Source organism: Hyaena hyaena, unplaced genomic scaffold (assembly GCF_003009895.1).
Source record: "Hyaena hyaena isolate Hyena2069 unplaced genomic scaffold, ASM300989v1 scaffold_633, whole genome shotgun sequence".
Taxonomy (NCBI): Eukaryota; Metazoa; Chordata; class Mammalia; order Carnivora; family Hyaenidae; genus Hyaena; species Hyaena hyaena.
Genome location: NW_024081266.1, coordinates 625,658 through 647,772, shown reverse-complemented (window position 1 = coordinate 647,772; position 22,115 = coordinate 625,658). Strand labels below are relative to the sequence as shown.

Here is a 22,115-nt window from a genome sequence, read left to right as displayed (position 1 = left end):
AAAAAAATTTTATTTATATTTGAGACACAGAGAGACAGCACGAGTGGGGGAGGGGCAGCGAGAGAGAGGGAGATGCAGCATCTGAAGCAGGCTCCAGGCTTTAAGCTGTCAGCACAGAGCCCAGTGCAGGGCTCCAACCCACAAACTGTGAGATTATGACCTGAGCTGAAGTGGGACGCTTAACCGACTGAGCCACCCAGGTGTCCTGGGTTTTTTTTTTTTTTTAAAGCATTCCACAATCATTTCTATATCTTTTGATTGGTGAACTTAATCCATTTATACTTAAAGAAATTATTGGTAAGTAACAACTTACTAGTACCATTTTGTTAATCATTTTCTGGTTGTTCTGTGGATCTCTTGTTCCCTTATTTGTGATCCTGTTGTCTTTTTTGTGTGTTTTGAGGTCTCATGTTGTCAGTATGCTTTGACTTCTGTATCATATTCTTTTGTGTAATTACTACTGATTGTTCCCTTGTGGTTTATCATGATATTTTACTTATACATCAAACATCTTTAAACTATAACACTCATTTTAAATTAATAAGTTAACTTTAATAGAATTCCTAAGCTTTATATTTTTACTTCTCTTTCCCCTCACATTTTAGGTTAATGTTTCAAGTTACATATTATTTAATATTGTATAACTATTAAGATTATTTTTACTATATTTTAAAAACTTTTAATCTAGAGTTGCAGTTGAATTATGCATTGAAATTGCTATATGACAGGATCCAACTTTGACTCTATATTTACCATTACCAGTGAATTTTACTCTGCCTTCTTATGTTTTTGTGATATTAATTAGTGTTCTTTTATTTCCACTCAACTCCCTTCAAGAATTTTTTATAAGGCAGGTGCAGTGGTGAAGAATTCCCTCAGGTCTTATTTGTTGGCCAGGGGCGGGGGGTGGGGTAGGGGAAGGGTGAGGGAGTCTTTATTTCTCCATTGCTGAAGGACAGCTGTGCCAGGTAGCATTCTTGATTGATGGGTTTTTTTTTTTCTTGGAATATTTTGAATATGTCATCCCATTCTTTTCTGGCCTGAAAAGTTTCTGTTGAGAAATCCAATGATTATCTTATGGGGGTTCTTTGGTATGTAACTTCTCCTTTTTCTTTTGATGTTTTTAAGCTGCTGTCTTTGATTTTTTACAATTTCATTATAACATGTCTTTATTTGGGTTCAACCTATTTTGGAGTCCTTAGGGCTTCTTGAAACAGATCTTTCCTGCCTCATTCTCTTTGAGGGTGGTATATTCTTCCATTGTGTAGATAGATCATAATATGTTAAAGCTCTTCCCTTACTAACATATATATTAGGAACTTGTTTTGATAGTGTAAATATACATGGCAGTGAACTTAAGTCTTTGCATGCATGTGTAAGTATACTAATGGAAATTCCTGGAAATGGAAATCTCTGGATCAGTAAAGCATATTCAAATCATTTTTGGTTATTTGCTAATATAAGGAATCTAAAGAATGCTACTGGATAGTAGTATTTCTTATAGTAATAAAGTTAAAATCTTTTATGATTAAATTGGCTTTCCTTCTGATATCACTCAAGAAGATTTTTTAAAAACATGCATTTTTATGAAAGCATCTTTTTAAAAAAATTTTTTAATGTTTTTTATTTCTGAGAGAGAGAGAGAGAGAATAGGGGAGGGTCAGAGAAAGAGGGAGACACAGAATCTGAAACAGTCTCCAGACTCCGAGTGGGCTGTCAGCACAGAGCCTGACGCAGGGCTCGAACCCATGAACCATGAGATCATGACCTGAGCCAAAGCCAGACGTTTAATGGACTGAGCCACCCTGGCGCCCCTGAAAGCATCTTTAATATGGAAACATTGATGGGTTTTGCCAACTTGACAGAAATTATTGGCTCAGAATTTAAGACCAACTAAAAAATTATTTAGTTTATATTTAATTATGCTGTTGACAAATGCCTACTTCCTAAGGTGTTAAGTTCCTAATGAAACAGAGTTTTATTTTATTTTATTTTTAAATATTTTTTTGATGTTTTATTTACTTCTGAGAGAGAGACAGCATGAGCAGGAGAGAGTCAGAGAGAGAGAGGGAGACAAAGAATCTGAAACAGGCTCCAGGCTCTGAGCTAGCTGTCAGCACAGAGCCCGATGTGGGGCTCGAACCCACGAACCGTGAGATCATGACCTGAGCCGAAGTCGGACGCTTAACCAACTGAGCCACCCAAGCGCCCCAGAAACAGAATTTTATACATGCCCACATATACACAAACGAGGTTCAGATTCTGGTTCTATACTGGGCTACCTTTGTGAAATCCAGTACCACTTATATTATTTGAACCTAAGTTTACAGTTTGTAAAATCTTGTAGGTGGTAATAAACAGTGTTAAAGTTCATGATGATTCTAGCTCATTGCCAACTACTCACTAAGCACCTAATGTATGAATAAAAAATAAAACACTCAAAGTACAGTATTTAAAAGGAAATACATCATAGCGTGGTAGTATTGGAGATTTCAGAAGGACCATGGAAATTGTTTTTTGCATTGGTTTTCAAATGAGCTTAGTATACTTCAAGAGTTCTGATGTTTTTCAGAAAACTTTAAAACTACAGATTTTATCCATTGGTTTTTTAAATTTTAGCATTTCTTCAGAAGCAGCCAGATAAAGGCTGGACTATTCTGTGTGGTGACTGGTAAGTTAGGTTGCAGAGAGTGCTTCAGAAACTCACTTGCCCCACAGCCTGGTGCAGCCCCTGAAGCACTTTTGGGGAAGTGTCTAGTCCAACTTAAGCATTTAACAGTTGAGGAAGCTAGGACAGAGAGATGTTATTCTTCTTCTAGATCACATAGAATCACACAGCTCACTAGTTCACTGGAACTATAACTTACAGTCTTCTGTCTCCTATTCTTTTGCTTTTTCTAGTCTATTATCATTTTAATAGAATCTTACCATTTTATCACATATTTAAATGCTGAGTAATAGGATTCTCTTATAGTAGTACATTTGAGTTTTATAATTTTATAATAGCATGGATTAAAATATTAAAATTTGACTATTTTATTAGTATCTTCTGATAAGATGATGCACATGCTGGAAAAGAAACAAATTGTGTTTTTTTCAAAATCTGTCATATCATGCTAATTCTCTGTATATAATTTGTTAGGTGGGGAACCACTTCTGAAATCTGTTTTATTTTTGGTGCTAACAATGCTAAATAATGTGGAGTAAAATCTAACTGTATGTTGGAAAACAATATCTCAGAGTAAGCACAGGCTTGTAAACATTTAAAAGAAAACAACAGAGGTTTCATTAGAGTAATAAGACCAAAAGCCCACTGCTTGTAATGCTCAGAGGAAGTATAACTATTAGATTTTAAGTTTGCTTCTATCTTGTCCTGCTCAAAGCAGGTGAAGAAATAATGAGATAACTGATTTAAATTAGCTCAGTTTCCACATTCAAATGTATCATCTCCCAGAGAACTGAAGAGCCTTATGAAATGGTTTCAGAACCTTTGTCACTATACATTAGGGAGTTTGGAAGGCTAGGGATAGGTAAGAAAGATGAGAAAAGCAAGCACCAGTGTTTTCAAAGGGAGGCAGAGGAAGATGTTAGAAGCTATTAATCATTAAACTTAATGCCAGTCTTTTCCAAATTTTCGAGTATGTTTTGGAAAATATTTCTCACTTAGAACTGCCTTACTCTTTTCCTTATTAGATCACAAGATTGGTACATCAAAAACTATACTATATATATTAATTTTCCTATTTACATAAGATATATAAATATTCTAAATTATATATTATAAACTATATAGTATATACTACGTACTATACTATTTCACTTATATAGTATATGTTATATACATCTATATTCTGTAAGTATGTACTAAACCTACCAGATGGTAGTAGATACAGTTTATCTCTGTATATAGTAGATACAGTAAATCTTTATGTTTTAATGGAGAAATGTGGACTAGTTGAAAATGTTAGAAAGCTTTACAGTTGGATCAGTAACTGAACCCAAAGGATGCAAATAAATAGCTGTCAGGTTGGGGAGAACATTTCTAGGTGAGTGCTTTGGAGTGCCATTTTACGCCCTAGCCCTTTGTCACCATATTTATTGGTGAATTTGACTAGGCTCCTTAAGGGCAAGAACAGGTCTTATTTGACTTTATATTTGCAACATTTGATATTCTATCTGGTCAGAATGAATGTTTCTTAAAGGAGTGAGTGGATAGCTGGATCAATGAAAGAAAGTAGAATTCATGACAGGTTCAAAAATAGGAAGGACAGCTAATTTGATAGATGACAAGTTTAAGATTCAGTCGATCAAAATCTGGCCCAAAACAAGCAAGATAAAATTTAATCTGGTTAACTGCTGAGTCCTCAGTTTTTTTTCCATCTATTTTGTGGATATCAAATGGGAGACCTGAATTGAAAGTAATTGAAGTATTTAAAAAAGCATAGCATTTTAGTTGTTGAATCTATGGTCATACAGCTGCTTAAAAAGTTAACAGAAGGAAAAACCCTATTTGCTGGCCTCCAGGCTCTAGGAAATAAAAATACCTAATTTTACTGGCCAGATAACATTTTAAAACAGGCAGCAAATTTTAGTTAACAAACTGACATGTATAGAGCAAGCAGGAGAACCAGAAGTAAAAAAAAAATGGGAATATAAGAAACAGTGGAAGAACCATGGAAATGTGGATTAGATTCAGATTAAGGGGAAATGTAATGTATTTCAGTATTTAAAGAGCTGTTTTGTTGGAAGGGGAGAAGTAGATATGCTCTTGGATGCTCCTGAAGGTAGTACAGACCTAACAGATATTTTTGGGAGCAGGTTTCTGCTTATTCATAAGGAGGAGCTTCAAAATAAATTGGAATTGTCCAATGATAATAAAATCAGTGCCCTTTGAATTACCAGACTTTCTGCCACCAGAACTATTTGTACAGACTCAATGACCACCTGCTAATAATACTGTATTCTATAAGGTTGGCTATGGTCCTTGTTTACCTAAGGGTCTAAATCTTCAGCATTTAGATCTTTGAGCTCGCCGAGTAGACACCATGAGCAAAACACACCCTCCCAAGTTGAAAAAATTTATGGACAAGAAATTATCGTTGAAATTAAATGGTGACAGATATGTCCAAGGAATGTTGTGGGGGTTCGATCCCTTTTTGAATCTTGTGATAGATGAATGTGTGGAGATGGCAACTAGTGGGCAACAGAACAATATTGGAATGGTGGTAATTCGAGGAAATAGCATCATCACGTTAGAAGCCTTGGAACAAGTATAAACAATGGGTGGGTTCACCGGAAGAAACCAACTGCTTCCACATGTCCCCTCCATAGCGCCTGTTTTACTACAGTATAAAAATCAGGTCTGCATTTTCATATTGAACTTTTTTGTTAAATAAACTTTTTTAATAGTCAGAAAAAATCTTCAGCATTTAGAATAACTCAGAATAAGTCAGCAGAGATTTAAAAAACTGCCATTTATAGACCTTCATAAACACATGCAATATTAATATTTTTATGTAAGCATATATTGCTTTATTAAATAGTAAGTAGGAGGTGAGATTAATTATCCTTTGCATTTGTTTGCAAGAGTTGTTAAGTTATATAAACCTTTATTTCTTTTAAAGACTTAAAATTCTGTTATCTTTCCTTTTGGTGAAATATTAGTTAAGTATTTAAATTTTTTGCTTAAAGACATTTTTAAATTGACAGTAAAGTAGGAGGAAAAGCACTTGTAATCCTTCCAGCAAAAGAGAACCACTCTTTACATTTCATTTTATACCTTTAATTTCTAAAAGCACTTTTAATGTTTTTCTTGTGAAATATATTGAACAGACAGAAAAGAGAATATTTAAAACAGTCAGAAACCTACTTAATATCTTGTTACTATTGCTTTAGATCATATACTTAAAAGATGTTATTTAAGGTTTCCTTTGACACTTTTCTCTAAAACATACCTTTCTCTGCTTTCCCTCCTCAGAAGTACTTTTCTCAAGTTGATACATTTCCTTTGTATTTTATTTTCATTGAAACTTATTTTTAGAAATTACTGTTTTTCTTTTTTCATAAGTAGCACATGTGCATTATTTAAAACCTTGAGAAGATTAACTAAAAACATTATTTCACTCAGATATCACCAGTTAGCAATTTAGTGTATAACCTGGAACTTTTCTGTGTGTAAATTTTGTGTATATTATATGTGAAGAATTTTACTTCTATGATGAGCTTGCTAAAAATTTTATTTTAACTCATGGATAATATTGAATTTTGTTAAATGTTCAAAGCTTTTTTTCTTCTATTAAGTGATGATTTTTTCTTATTTAATTAACATGGAAAATTACATTAATTTATTATTAAACTACTCTCATCCTTTGCTTTCTTGGGATAAATGCTCTTAGTTGTGACATTATTTTTGTACATTGCTGAATTCCTTTGGCTAATATTTGGGATTTTTGCAACAATATTCACATATAAGAATGGCTTTATTTTTCAGGCTGTCTTTATCCAGTTTTGGCATCATGAAAGTCTCAAAGAATGACTTGGAGAGCATTTCCTTCTTTCTCTTCCTTTTTTTTTTTTTTTCAGATTGTAAAAGATAGGGAATTTCTGTTTCGTAAATTTCATTTTTTTATCACTTCTGAAACCTCGATATAGTGCTTATTTGTGAATTTATTTTTGTCTTTTTTTTCTACTTCCTCACTTCACTTATTAGTTATAGATTGATTCAGATCTTGTATTTCTTTTCACTTCTAGTAATTTATATTTTCTGGAAAATTATTCATTTTATCTCATATCTTGAATTTGTTGGCATTAGGTTTTTCATAGTGTTTTTTATTTTTAAAATCTCTTATTTCTGTAGCTATATGCTCCACTATTATTTCTAATGTAATTAATATGTATTTCTTTTACTTGGTAAAGTCTGCCAAAAAATTTAGCATTTTTTAGAGACTGTTACTTTTAGGTTCAGAGTTGAACTTAAAACATGTTCAGGGTTGTTTTACCTTTCTGGTGAATTTTTTCATCATTAATAACTCTTTATGTCTTTCTAATAATGCTTCTTGTCATAAAGCTTTTTTGGTCTCTACCATTGTTTTTTCTTTTCTGGTTAATATTTTTGCCTAATACCTTTTTTTTCTTTCTTGAGTGTGTATTAATGTTTTATCTGTGCTGGTACAACAGTTATATATATATATATATTTATTTATTTATTTTAATGGTTTTTATTTATTTTTTGAGAGGAAGACAGAGTGGGCAGGGGAAGGTCAGAGAGAGGGAGACACAGAATCCGAAAACAGGCTCCAGGCTCTGAGCTCGCTGTCAGCACAGAGCCTGATGTGGGGCTCAAACCCACTAACCGTGAGATCATGACCTGAGCCGAAGTCAGATGCTTAACTGATAGACCCACCCAGGCGCCCCCTTTATATATATTTTAAAGGAATCTAACATAAGACCATTCAACATTATCTATTTATATTTGTTGTGATTAGTGAGATATTTGGATTTACGTGAGTTTTCTTTTTTCATTTATCGAAGTACATTTGATACAGTGTTACATTTGTTTCAGGTGTATAACAATAGTGATTCCACAACTCTATACCTTATGCTATGCTCATCACAAGTGTAGCTACCATTAGCCACCTTAGAATGCTATTACAATAACCATTGACTAGACTCCTTATGCTGTGCATTTTCTCCCCATGACTTAACTCATTTCATAACTGGAAGCCACTCCAATTCACCCATTTTGCCCATCTACTACACCACTCCCCTCTAGCAACCACCAGTTCTTTTTTTCTGTACTTATGGGTCTATTTCTGCTATTTATTTATTTTGTTCTTCACATTCCGTATATAATTGAAATCAGAGTATTACTTTGACTTATTTTACTTAGCATAATACTCTCTAGGCCCATCTATACCATCACAAATGGCAAGATCTCATCCTTTTTGCTGAGTAATACTCCAGTGTGTGTGTGTGTGTGTGTGTGTGTGTATGTCTTCTTCATCCATTTATCACAGATGGCAAGATCTCATCCTTTTTATGGCTGAATAATACTCCATCTCATCAGTGTGATCACAAATGGCAAGATCTCATCCTTTTTGTGGCTGAGTAATACTGCTGTGTGTGTGTGTCTTCTTCATCCATTTATCTGTCGATGGATACTGGAGTTGCTTCCATATCTTGGCTTTTGTAAGTAATGCTGCAGTACACAGGGGTACATATATCTTTAAAATAAGTTTTAATTTTCTTTGGATAAGTAGGAGCATTACTGAATCATACGATATTTCTATTTTTAATTTTTTGAGATATCTCCATACTGTTTTCTACAGTAGTTGCACCAATTTACATTTCTAGCAACAAGTGAATAATGGTTGCTCTTTTTCTTTTTTTTTTTAAATTTTTTTTTTTAATTTATTTCTAGGAGAGAGAGAGAGACAGCATGAGCAGGGGAGGGTCAGAGAGAGAGGGAGTCACAGACTCTGAAACTGGCTCCAGGCTCTGAGCTGGCAGTCAGCACAGAGCCCGACGCGGGGCTCGAACCCAAGAACCGCGAGATCATGACCTAAGCAAAAGTCGGACCCTTAACCAACTAAGCCACCCAAGCGCCCCAATGGTTGCTTTTTTCTAAATCCTTGCTGACACTTATTATTTCTTGACTTTTTGATTCTAGCCATTCTGACGTGTGTAAGATGGTATCTCATTGTGGTTTTGATTTGCATTTCCTTTACAGTAAAGGATGTTGAGTGTCTTTTCATGGGTTGGTTAGCCACCTGTATATCTTCTTTGGGAAAAGTCTCTTTGGGTTCTCTGCCCATTTCATTCCAATTATTTGTTTTCGTGGTGTTGAGTTTTGTAAGTTCTTTATATATTTTGGATATTAACCCCTCATCAGGTATATTATTTGCAAATATCTTCTAGCCTTCTCATTTCGTTGGTTCCCTCTCTGTGCAAAAGCTTTTTATTTTAGTGTTGTCACAGTAGTTTATTTTTGCTTTTGTTTCCTTTGCCTGAAGAGCTATATCTAGAAAAATGTTGCAGTGGCCAAAGTCAAAGAGATTACTACCTGTGTTATCTTCTAGGAGTTTTATGGTTTCAAGTCCCACATTTAGATCTTTAATCATTGTGAGTTTATTTTTGTGTATGGTGTAAGAAAGTAGTCTAGCATTCCCAGCACTATTTATTGAACAGACTGTGTTTTCCTCATTGTATATTCTTACCCTCTTTTTGTAGGTTAATTGGCCATATAAGTGTGGGCTTATTTTTAGGATCTATCCTTTTTCATTAATCTGTGTATCTATTTTTGTGCCAGTACCATACTGTTTTATTTTCTACATATAGTAGCATTTCTTAAAAACTGTGATTTTGATGCTTCTAGCCTCCTTCCCCCCGCCCCCCCCCCCTCAAGATTGCTTGGCTATTCAGGGTCTTTTGTGGTTTCATACAAAATTTAGGATTGTTCTGGTTCTGTGAAAAAAAATACTATAAGCATTTTAGTAGAAGTTGCATTGAATCTTTAGATTGTATGGGGTAGAATGGTCATTTTAACAGTATTAATTCTTCCAATCCATGAGCAATGAATACTTTTCCATTTCTGTCATCTTCTATTCATTTTATCAGTGTTTTATAGTTTTCAAAGCTCTGGTCATTCACTTTCCTGGGTAAATTTATTCCCAGGTATTTTCTTTTGTGTTTTTGGTACATGATTTAAAGGGAATTAAAACATTTTTAACATATATATATATTTTAAAAGTTTATTGTCAAGTTGGTTTCCATATAACACCCAGTGCTCATCCCCACAAGTACCTCCTCCATGCCCATCAAACCCCTTCCCCTCCCCCACCCCCATCAGCCCTCAGTTTGTTCTCGGCATTCAGGATTCTCTCATGGTTTGCCTCCCTCCCTCTCCCCAACTATTTTTCCCCTTCTTCTCCCACACGGTCCTCCGTTAAGTTCCTCCTAATCCACCTATATGTGCAAACATATGGTATCTGTCCTTCTCTGCCTGACTTATTTTGCTCAGCATAACACCCTAAATTCCATCCATGTTGCTACACATGGCCAGATTTCATTGTTTCTCATTGCCATGTAGTATTCCATCATATAGATAAACCACATCTTCTTGATCCATTCGTCAGTTGATGGACACTTAGGCTCTTTCCATGTTTTGGCTCTTGTTGAGAGTGCTGCTATGAACACTGGGGTACATGTGCCCCTATGCATCAGCACTCCTGTGTCCCTTGGGTAAATTCCCAGCAGTGCTATTGCTGGGTCATAGGGAGTTCTCTTGTTAATTGTTTGAGGAACCTCCACACTGTTTTCCAGAGGGGCTGCACCAGTTTACTTTCCACCAACGGTGTATGTAAAAAACATCCTCGCCAGCATCTAGAGTCCTCTGATTTGTTCATTTTAGCCACTCTGACTAGCGTGAGGTGGTATCTCAGTGTGGTTTTGATTTGTGTTTCCCTGATGAGGATGGATGCTGAGCATCGTTTCATGTGTCTGTTGGCCATCTGGATGTCCTCTTTGGAGAAGTGTCTGTTCATATCTTCTGCCAATTTCTTCACTGGATTGTTTGTTTTTCTGGTGTGGAGTTTAGTGAGTTCCTTATAGATTTTGGATACTAGCCCTTTATCTGATATGTCATTTGCAACTATCTTTTCCCATTCCGTTGGTTGCCGATTAGTTTTATGGATTGTTTCCTTTGCCATGCAGAAGCTTTATATCTTAATGAGGTCCTAATAGTTCATTCTTGCTCTTGAGTCCCTTGCCTTTGGGGATGTGTCAAGTAAGAAATTGCTGCGGTGGAGGTCAGGGAGGTTGTTTCCTGCTTTCTCCTCTAGGGTTTTGATGGCTTTCTGTCTCACATTCAGGTCCTTTATCCATTTTAAGTTTATTTTTGTGTATGGTGTGAGAAAATGATCTGGTTTCATTCTTCTGCAAGTTGCTGTCCAGTTCTCCCAGCACCATCTGTTAAAGAGGCTGTCTTTTTTCCACTGGATACTCTTTCCTGCTTTGTCAAAAATTAGTTGGCCATACATTTGTGAGTCCAGTTCTGAGTTCTCTATTCTATTCCATTGGTCTATATGTCTGTTTTTGTGCCAATACCATACTATCTTGAGGATGACAGCTTTGTAGTAGAGGCTAAAGTCTGGGATGGTGATGCCTTCCATTTTGGATTTCTTCTTCAATATTACTTTGGCTATTCGAGGTCTTTTGTGGTTCCATACAAATTTTAGGATAGTTTGTTCTAGTTTTGAGAAGAATGCTGGTGCAATTTTGATTGGGATTGCACTGAAGGCATATTATTTCCTTTTGTTGCCTGACGGCTGATGCTAGGACTTCCAACACTATGTTAAACAACAATGGTGAGAGTGGACATCCCTGTCATGTTCCTGATCTCAGGGGGAAAGCTCTCAATTTTTCCCCATTAAGGATGATGTTAGCTGAGGTCTTCTCATAGATGGCTTTTATGATGTTTAAGTAAGTTCCTTCTATCCCAGCTCTCTCAAGGGTCTTTATTAAGACTCATTTTGTCAAATGCTTTTTCTGCATCTATTGACAGGATCACATGGTTTTTATCTTTTCTTTTGTTGATATGATGTATCACATTGATTGATTTGTGAATATTGAACCAGCCCTGTAACCCAGGAATGAATCCCACTTGATCTTGGTGGATAATTCTTTTTATGGTTGTTGGATTCAATTTGCAAGTATCTTGTTGAGAATTTTTTGTATCCATATTCATCAAGGATATTGGCCTGTAATTCTCTCTTTTTTTTTTTTTTTTTTTTTTTTTTTTTTTTTTTTTTTTTTTTTTTTTTTTTTTTTTTTTTTTTGTTTTTTTANTTTTTTTGCTGGTCTCTGTCTGGCTTGGGAATCAAAGTGATGCTGGCTTCATAAAATGAGTCTGGAAGTTTTCCTTAGATTTCTATTTTTTGGAATAACTTGAGAAGAATGGTTATTAATTCTGTTTTAAATGTCTGGTAGAATTCTCCAGGGAAGCCATCTGGCCCAGGGCTCTTATTTGTTGGCAGATTTTTGATAAGTGATTCAATTTCTTCGGTAGTTATGGGTCTGTTCAGATTTTCTATCTCTTCCTGTGTGAATTTTGGTAGTGAGTGTGTGTTTAGGAATTTGTCCATTTCTTCTAAGTTGTCCAGTTTGTTGGCATATAATTTTTCATAGTATTCCCTGGTAATTGCTTGTATTTCTGAGGGGTTGGTTGTAATAAGTCCATTTTCGTTCATGATTTTGTCTATTTGAGTGCTCTCTCTTTTCTTTTTGAGAAGCCTGGCTAGAGGTTTGTTTATTTTTTCAAAAAACCAACTCTTGGTTTCATTGATTTGTTCAAGTGTTTCTTTGGTTTCTATATTGTTTATTTCTGCTCTGATTTTTATTATTTCTCTTCTCCTACTGGGTTTGGGTGCTCTTGTTGCTCTCCCTCTAGTTCCTTTAGGTGAGCTGTTAGATTTTGCACTTGCACTTTTTCTAATTTCTTGAAATAGGCCTTGAGTACAATGTACTTTCCTCTCAGGACTGCCTTTGCTGCATCCCATAGAGTCTGGATTGTTGTATTTTCGTTTTCATTTGTTTCCATTTTTTAAAAAAAATTTCTTCTCTAATTGCCTGATTGACCCATTTGTTCTTTAGTAGGGTGTTCTTTAACCTCCAAGTTTTTGGAGGTTTTCCAGACTTCTTCCTGTGCTTGATTTAAAGTTTCGTAGCATTGTGATCTGAAAGTGTGCCTGGTATGATCTCAATTCTTTTATATTTATTGAGGGCTGCTTTATGTCCCAGTATGTGATCTGTCTTGGAGAACGTGCCATGCGCACTTGAGAAGAAAGTGAATTCCATGGCCTCAGGATGTAGAGTTCTATATATAATCTGTCAGATCCATCTGGTCCAGTGTGTCATTCAAGTCCATTGTTTCTTTAGTGATTTTCTGTCTGGTTGATCTATCCATTGCTGTAAGTGGAGTATTAAAGTCCCTTGCTATTAGCACATTCTTATCTATAAGATTATTTCTGTTTGTGATTAATTGTTTTATATATTTTGGGGCTCCCATATTCTGTGTGTAGACATTTATAATTGTTAGCTCTTCCTGATGGATAGACCCTGTAATTATGATATATTGCCCTTCTTCATCCCTTGTTACTATCTTTACTTTAAAGTCCACTTTGTGTGATATAAGTATAGCTATTGCAGCTTTCTTTTGACTTCCAGTAGCATGATAGATATTTCTCTATTCCCTTACTTTTAATCTGAAGATGTCCTCCAGTCTGAAATGTGTTAATTGTATACAGCAAATAGATGCATTTTGTTTTTTTATCCATTCTGCTACCCTGTGTCTTTTGATTGGAGCATTCATCCCATTTACATTCAGTGTTATTATTGAAATATATGTGTTTAGAGTCATTGTGTCTTTTGTGGAATTCATGCTTGTGGTGGTGTCTCTAGTATCTTGTGTTCCTGGCAACATTTCCCTCAGTGAGTCCCCCTCAGGATTTCTTGTATGGCTGGTTTAGTGGTGACAAATTCTTCAATTTGTGTTTATTTGGGAAGACTTTTATCCCTCCTTCTATTCTGAATGACAGGCTTGCTGGATAGAGGATTCTTGGCTGCATATTTTTTCTGTTCATCACATTGAAGATCTCCTGCCATTCCTTTCTGGCCTACCAAGTTTCAGTAGATAGGTCTGTCACCACTCTGATAGGTTTCCCTTTGTATGTTAGGGCCCTTTTCTCCCTAGTTGCTTTCAAAATTCTCTCTCTGTCCTTATATTTTGCCAGTTTCACTATGATATGTCATGCAGAAGATTGATTCAAGTTACATCTGAGGGGACTTCTCTGTGCCTCTTGAATTTCAACATCTACTTCCCTCCCCCGGTTGGGGAAGTTCTCTGCTATAATTTGTTCAAGGATCCTTCAGCATGTTTCCGTCTCTCTTCTACTTCTAGGATTCCTATGATACAGATATTGTTCCATTTGATTGTATTGCTGAGCTCTCGAACTCTTCTTTAATGTTCCTGGATCAGTTTATCTCTTTTTCTCAGCTTCCTCTTTTTCTATAATTGTTTCTTCTAAATCACTTATTCTCCTTTCTGCCTCTTCAATCTATGCATTGGATGCCTCCATTTTGTTATACATCTCATTCATAGCATTTTAAAATTCATCATAACTATTTTTGAGCCCCATAGTGTTTGTAGCAATAGTTTCTCTGATGTCTTCCGTGTTTCCAACATTGTTCTAAATTTTTTTTTTTATGACTGTTGTTCTAAATTCTTGTTCAGTTATGTTGCTTATATATGTTTTGAGCAGTTCTTTCGCTGTCATTTATTCCTGGAATTTCTTTGGAGGAGAGTTCTTCCGTTTCATCATTTTGGTTACCTTTCTGTCTCTTGCTAATTTTAAAACCTTGTACACTCTGCCCCTGCGATTTCTGCTGGAATAAAGAGGGACCTTTGTTCAGGGCCTGTCCATTCAGGAAGTGTTCTTTGAATGGTGTCTCTTGGATTCTTTTGTTGAGAGCTTGGTTATTTTGTTTCCGTACTGTTAGCGGTATTTCTGACTCTCCACCATGTATACTTTCGCTTGCTTTTTGAGGTAGCCCTGAAGTGGAGGGCACTGCCTGGGACTGAGGGGCAGGTGCAGTAGCACCTGGGCAAGGGTCTCACCACAGCAAGCATAGGACACTGGAGGTTCCTAGCCTGCGCATAAAGTCCCCTGAATTCAATCTTAAATTTATTGAGACTAGTTTTGTAGCCTAATGTGATATTTTCTGAATTATGTTTCATGTGTACTTGAAAAGAACATGTATTCTGGTTTTGGATGGAATGTTAAGTCCATCTGGTGTGATGTGTCAGCAGGCACTGATGTTCTGCCTAGATGATCTATCCATTGATATAAGTGGAGTGTTAAAATCCCCACCTATTATTATTTTATTGTCATTTCTCCATTTATGTCTATAAGTATATGCTCCAATGTTGGTTGCACAGATAATGACAATTATTATATCTTCTTCTTGGATTAACCCTTTTATTACTATGTAATGCCCTTCTTTGTCTCTTATTATAGTCTGTCTTAAATTTATTTGTCTAAGTATTGGTACCCCAGCTTGTTTATATTCACTTCCATTTGCATAGAATTATCTTTTTCTCCTCTTTTTTCAGTCTGTCTCTAGATATGAAATGACTCTCTTGTAGACAGCATATAGAGGGGACTTGTTTCTTTTATCCATTCCTCCCAACACCCTCCCCCCTGAATATCTTTTGATTTGAGCATTCAGGCCATTTACATCCAAAGTAATCATTAATACATATATACTTATGCCATTTTGTTAATTGTTTTCTGCTTGTTTTTACAGTTCTTCTATGTTCCTTTTTTCTTTTGCTCTCTTTCCTTTGAATTGATGACGGACTTTATTAGTGTTTTGTTTGCCTTACTTTCTCTTCTTTTTTTGTATATCTATTATAGCTTTCAGATTTGTGGTTTCCACAAGGTTCTTTTATAACATGCCAAGTATATACCAGTCTTAATTAAGTTGATGGTCACTTAGGTTCAAACACATTCTAAAAGAACTTCATTTTTATTTCTCCACCATGTTTAATATATAAGTTGTCATATTTTACATCTTTCTATTTTGTGTGTCCCCTTATCTAATTTTATCCCTATCTAATTATAGTCAAAATTAATTTTGCTATTTTTGTCTTATAATCTTCATACCAGGTTTATAAGTGATCTGCTCTAATCCTTTTGCTGTGTGTTTGCTTTTACTCATGAAATCTTTCCCTTTTATAATGTTCTTTTAATTATGGCTTTTCTTTTCTGCTTAAGTCCCTTTAACATTTCCTGTAAGGCCATTTTAGTAGTAATGAACTCCTTTAACTTTTATCTGGGAAACGCTTTCTCTCTCCTTCAATCCTTAATGATAACCTTGCCAGGTAGAGTATTTATGGTTCTAAATGTTTTCCTTTCAGCACTTAAAAAAAAAGTTTTTTTTTTTAAATTTATTTAGAGAGAGAGTGTGTACACAAGCAGGGGAGGGGCAGAGAGAATCCCAAGAAGGCTCTGCCTTGTCAGTGCACAGCCTGAGGCAGGGCTCAATCTCATAAACCCTGAGATTTATGTAATCTGAGGGGAAATCAAGAGTTGAATGCTTAGCCAACTGAACCATCCTGGCACCCCAGCACTTTGAATATATCATGCCACTCCCTTCTGGCCTGCAGAGTTTCTGCTGAAACTTACCTGTGCCCAAGCTCAGCTTCAACTGCACTGTCAGGGTGCCCCTGAGGAGGATCTCCTGGCTGGCACACAGGGAGAGCCTCCAGACACCCCAGTTAGCACCCAGTTCAGATTCAGCTATCATGCCAGGCCACTCTCTCTGTGCAGAGCCCTAGGATTCTCCCAGCTTGCGACCACTATACTTTGTCTATCCTTCCAGGGTGCCCTCTACATGGAGAGACCCAGGACTGACTCAGCTTATACCCACTTCAGCTCTGGCCATTGCAACAGGGCAGGCCGTGCACAAATGCCCTAAGAACTACAGCCCATGCTGATACAGCTTCAGCCAGCTAACCTAAAGCACCAGGGACAGAGAGTCTACACAAGATGTGACCATATATAAGACCATTCCTTTAAGTTTAAGAGAAGTAGCTTTTCTGCCTAATTCACAGAAACTAAGAAAGTCAAGGAAATGAAGAGGCACAGAAATGTACTACAAATGAAAGAACAAGACAAAAACTCAGATGAAGGACTACATGAAACAGATAACCCCATATAGCTAATAGAGAATTCAAAATAATGATCATAAAGATGCCCACACTGGATAGAAGAGTGGAAGAACTCAGTGAGAACTTCAACAAAGAGATAAAAAATAAATAAGAAAAAGTCAGTGTTGAGTAATACATAAAAAAATGAAAATTACAGTAGAAGGAATCAACAGATTAGCAGATACAGAAGACTGGAACAGCTGTCTGAAAGACAGGGTAACAGAAAGTGCCCAAGATGAAGAACAAAAAGAAAAAATACATTAAAAATTTAGGATAGCTTACATGATCTCATGGAAAGCACCAAGCAAACATTCACATTATAGGGTTCCCAGAAGGAGAACACTGAAAAGGGCAGAACATTTACTTGAAAAAATAATAGCTTGAAATTTCCCTAACCTGGGGAAGAAAAAAGACATTCAAGTTCAGGAGAACAGATTGTTCCAAACAAGGTAACCCAAGGGGGTTCATACCAAGACACATAAAAATGAAATGTCAAATACTAAAGAGAGTATTTTAAAGGCAGCAAGAGAGAAGCAAAAAGTTACATACCAGGAAAACTCCATAAGGCTATCAGCTGATTTTTTAACAGAAACATTAAAGGTTATAAGGGAGTGGCTGATATATTCAGAGTGCTAAAAGGAAAAAAAAATGCAAATAAGAATACTCCAACCAGCAAGCTTATCATTCAGAATGGAAGGAGAGAATAGTTTTTCATACAAGCAAAAGTTAAAGGAGTTTATCACCACTAAACTGGCCTTAAAGTAAAGGTTATAGGGACTTAAGTGGGAAAGAAAAATCTATATTAGAAGTAATATTAAAAGTTATGAATAAAAGGATATGAAGTATGACAAATGGAAGAGGGTATTAAAAAAGATTTATTTTAGAATGTGTTTAAACTTAAGGAGCCATCAACTTAATATAAACTGTTATATACTTAATTTCTTACAAATGAACCTCATTGTAACTGCAAACCCAACGTCTATAATAGAGCCAAAAAATAAAGCCAAGCATAACACTACAGAAAGACATCAATTACAAGAAAAAAGAGAAGAAAACAAGAAAACCAACAACAACAAAAAAAAACCACCAGAAAACAATTAATAAAATGGCAATAAGTTCATAACTATCAATGGTTACTTTAAATATAATGGGTCTAAATGCTCCCCACTCAGAAGATATGGGAGAGGGCCAGCAGGGGCAAAAAACCCAGAATCCATGTATATGCTGTCTACAAGAGACTCACTTCACACCTAAAGACACATATGGACCAAAAGTGAAAGCACTGAAAAAGATAGCTCATACAAAGAGAAGCAAAAGAAAGGCTGGGGTAGCCCTACTTCTATCAGACAAAACAGAATTTAAAACAGACTATAATAAGACACAAAGAAGAGCATTACATAAATAGTAAAGGGGTCACTCCAACAAGGAAATATAAACGTTGTAAAAAATATATGAAGGAAATATTAAGACATTAAGGGAGAAATTGACAATAATACAATAATGGTAGGTAATTTTATTACCCCACTTACATCAATGGAGATCATCTAGGCAGAAAATCAAAGAATAAATAATGTCTCTGAATGGCAGAGTAGACCAGATGGACATAACATTCCATGGACAGATAAAACATTCCATACAAAACAGCAGAATACACATTCTTTTCAACTATAAATGGAACATTCTTCAGGACAGTACGTTAGGCCAATAAATAATATCTCAGTAAATTTAAGAAGACTGAAATCCTATCATGCATTCTTTTCCAACCACAACAGTATGGAACTAGACATTAATCTAAGGAACAAAATGGAAAACACACAAACTCGTGGAGGATAAACAAAATGCTACAAAACATCCAGTGGGTCAACCAAAAAGGCGAAGAGAAAATACAAAAAAATATGTGCAGACAAATGCAATTCAATGTTCCAAAATCTTTGGCATGCAGTAAAACCAGATGTAAGAGGAAAATTTATAGCGATAAAGGCCTATCTCAGGAAACAAGAAAACTCTCAAAGAAACACTCTAACCCAACACCTAAGGGAACAAGAAAAATAACAAAACCCAAAGCTAGTAGAGTAGGGGAAAAGAAATAATAAAGATCAGAACAGAAATAGAGACAAAAAACAAACAAACACAAAAATATCCATGTGTCAAGAACTGGTGGTTTGAAAACATAAAATGAATTGATAAACCTTTCATCAAAATTAATAAGACAAAAGATCCAAGTAAGTAAAATCAGAAGTGAAAGAGAAGTAACAACATACACCACAGAATACAAAGGATCATAATACAACAGTATGAAAAATTATATGCCAGCAAGTTGGACCACCTAAAAGGATAAATAGCCACAAACCTACAATCTTCCAAAACTGAATCAAGACAAAATCTGAACACAGATTTACTAGTAATAAATTACTAGTAATAAAATTGAATCAGTAATAAAAAAAACTCCCAAAAAAGAAGTCCAGGACCAGATGGATTCACAGGTGAATTATACCAGACATTTAAAAAAGAGTTAACAGTTATCAAACTAATCCAAAAAATAAAAGAGGAAAGCTTCCAAAGATATCAACAAACCGTTAGTAATCTTCAAAAAATATCAGCAAACCTAATTTAATAATACATTAAAAGGATCAGTCACCACAAACAAGTAGAGTTTATTCTAGTAATGCAAAGATGGTTCAGTATTTGCAAACATACCACATCAAGAAAACCAAAGATAAAAATCATATGATCATCTCAAAATGCAGAAAAAATGTTTAACAAAATTCAGTATCAATTCATTATAAAAACTCAACAAAATGGATTTAGAGGGAACACACCTCAACATAATAAAGGCCATATAAACCCACAACTAACATCACACTTAATGGTGAAAAACTGAGAAATTCTCCTCTAAGAACATGAAAAAAAACAAGGATGTCCACTCTCACCACTTTTATTCAACATAGTACTAGAAGTCCTCACCACAGGAATCAAACATAATGAAATAAAAGGCATCTGGATTGGTAAGAAAAAAGTCACTATTTGCAGATACATAGGAAACTCTACAGATTCCACACACACAAAAACTATTAGAAAGTATAAATGAATTCAATAAAGTTGCAGGATACAAAATTCACAGAAAATGGTCACATTTCTATACACTAATAAAGATGTAGCAGTAAAAGATATTAAGAAAACAATCCTCTTGAGGTGTTTGGTTGGCCCAGTCAGTTAAGCATCCGACTTTGGCTCTGGTCATGATCTCACAGTCTGTGAGTTTGAGCCCTACATCAAGCTCTGTGCTGACAGCTCGGAGTCTAGAGCTTGTTCGGATTCTGTGTCTCCCTTTCTCTCTACCCCTCCCCTGCTCGCATTCTGTCTGTCTCAAAAATATACATTAAAACAATGCTCAGCATCCCTCCTCATGAGTGAAATACAAATCAAAACCACACTGAGATACCACCTCACGCTAGTCAGAGTGGCTAAAATGAACAAATCAGAGGACTCTAGATGCAGGCGAGGATGTGGAGAAATGGGCACCCTCTTACACCGTTGGTGGGAATGTAAACTGGTACAGCCCCTCTGGAAAACAGTGTGGAGGTTCCTCAAAAAATTAACAATAGAACTCCCCTATGACCCAGCAATAGCATTGCTTGGAATTTACCCAAGGGATACAGGAGTGCTGATGCATAGGTTCACATGTACCCCATTGTTCATAGCATCACTCTCAACAATAGCTAAAACATGGAAAGAGCCTAAGTGTCCATCAACTGACGAATGGATCAAGAAGATGTGGTTTATCTATATGATGGAATACTACATGGCAATGAGAAAGAATGAAATCTGGCCATGTGTAGCAACATGGATGGAATTTAGGGTGTTATGCTGAGCGAAATAAGTCAGGCAGAGAAGAACAAATACCATATGTTTGTACATATAGGTGGATTAGAAGGAACTTAATGGAGGACCGTGTGGGAGAAGAAGGGGAAAAATAGTTGGGGAGAGGGAGTGAGGCAAACCATGAGAGACTCTCGAATGTTGAGAACAAACTGAGGGCTGATGGGGGTGGGGGGAGGGGAAGGGGTTTGATGGGCATGGAGGAGGGCACTTGTGGGGATGAGCACTGGGTGCTTTATGGAAACCAACTTGACAATAAACTATTTTTTAAAAAAAGATTGAATTCATATCATGCATTTATTTCTAGCCACAATGGTAAGCTAGAAATCAATCACAACAAAAGAATATGAAAAAAACACAAACATGGAAGCTAAACAACATGCTATGAAACAACCAAGAGGTCAACAAAGAAATCTAAGAGGAAGTAAATACAGAGAGGCAACTGAAAACACAATGTTCCAAAATCTTTGAGATGTAGCAAAAGCAGGTTTAAGAGGGAAATTTATAGTGATAAAGACCTACTTCATGAAATGAGGAAAATCTCAAATAGATAATATACCTAAGAGAACTAGGAAAAGAAGAACAAACAAAACCAAAGCCAGTAGAATGAAGAAAGTATTAAAGATCTGAGCAAAAGTAAATGAAATAGAGACTAAAACAAAAACAAAAAGATCAGTGAACCAAGAACTGGCTCTTTGAAAAACATAAATAAATTTGATAAATCTGTAGCCAGACACATCAAGAAAAAGAGTAAGGACCTAAAAAGTTAAATCAGGAATATAAGAGAAGTATCAACTGACACTGTGGAAATACAAAGGATTGTAGGAGGCTAGTATGAAAAATTATATGCCTACAAATTGGACAACCTAGAAGAAATGGATAAATTCCTAGAAACATATAGTCTTCTAACACTGAATCAGGAAGAAGTAGAAAATCTAAATAGACTGATGACCAGTAACAAAATTTAAAAACTCTCAACGTACGAAGTCCGGGGACAGGTGAATTCACAGGTGAATTCTCACCAAATATTTAAAGAAAAGTTAATACCTATTTCTATCAAACTTCCAAAAAATAGAAGAGGAAGGAAGGCTTTCAGATACATTCTGCGAGGTCAGTATTACCTTGCTACCAAAACCAGACAAAGACACTGCAAGAAAAGAAAACTACAGACCACTATCCATCATGAACATAGATGCAAAAAATCCTCAATAAAATATTAGCAAACTTCATTCAACAAAATATTTTAAAAAATTATTCACCATGATCACTGATCATGGATTTATTCCAGGATATCAAAGCAATCCAGTATTTACAAATCATTCAACATGATATACCATTTTAAATAAAAACAATGGATAAAAATCATACAGTTCTGCAGATAGCTGCAGAAAAAAGCATTTGATAAAATTCAACATCCATTCATAATAAAAACTTTCAAAGTGGGTGTGGAGGGAACATACCTCAATATGAT

General features: G+C 35.6%; 2 protein-coding genes across 2 annotated transcripts in view; both read left to right on the top strand.

The window, feature by feature from the left end:
* The window catches only part of LCA5 (lebercilin LCA5), a 94,668-nt gene that overhangs the window by 52,374 nt on the left and 20,179 nt on the right, over window positions 1-22,115 (top strand). The gene's annotated exons all lie outside the window — the stretch shown is intronic.
* LOC120219606 (small nuclear ribonucleoprotein G-like) lies at window positions 5,046-5,276 on the top strand. The gene has a single exon (XM_039216428.1). It carries the CDS (start codon window positions 5,046-5,048, stop codon window positions 5,274-5,276), a length of 231 nt encoding a protein of 76 aa, XP_039072359.1.

Excerpts from the sequence above, each read along its gene's own strand:
- LOC120219606 (XM_039216428.1), top strand. The coding sequence starts at position 5,046 with ATGAGCAAAACACACCCTCCCAAGTTGAAAAAATTTATGGACAAGAAA.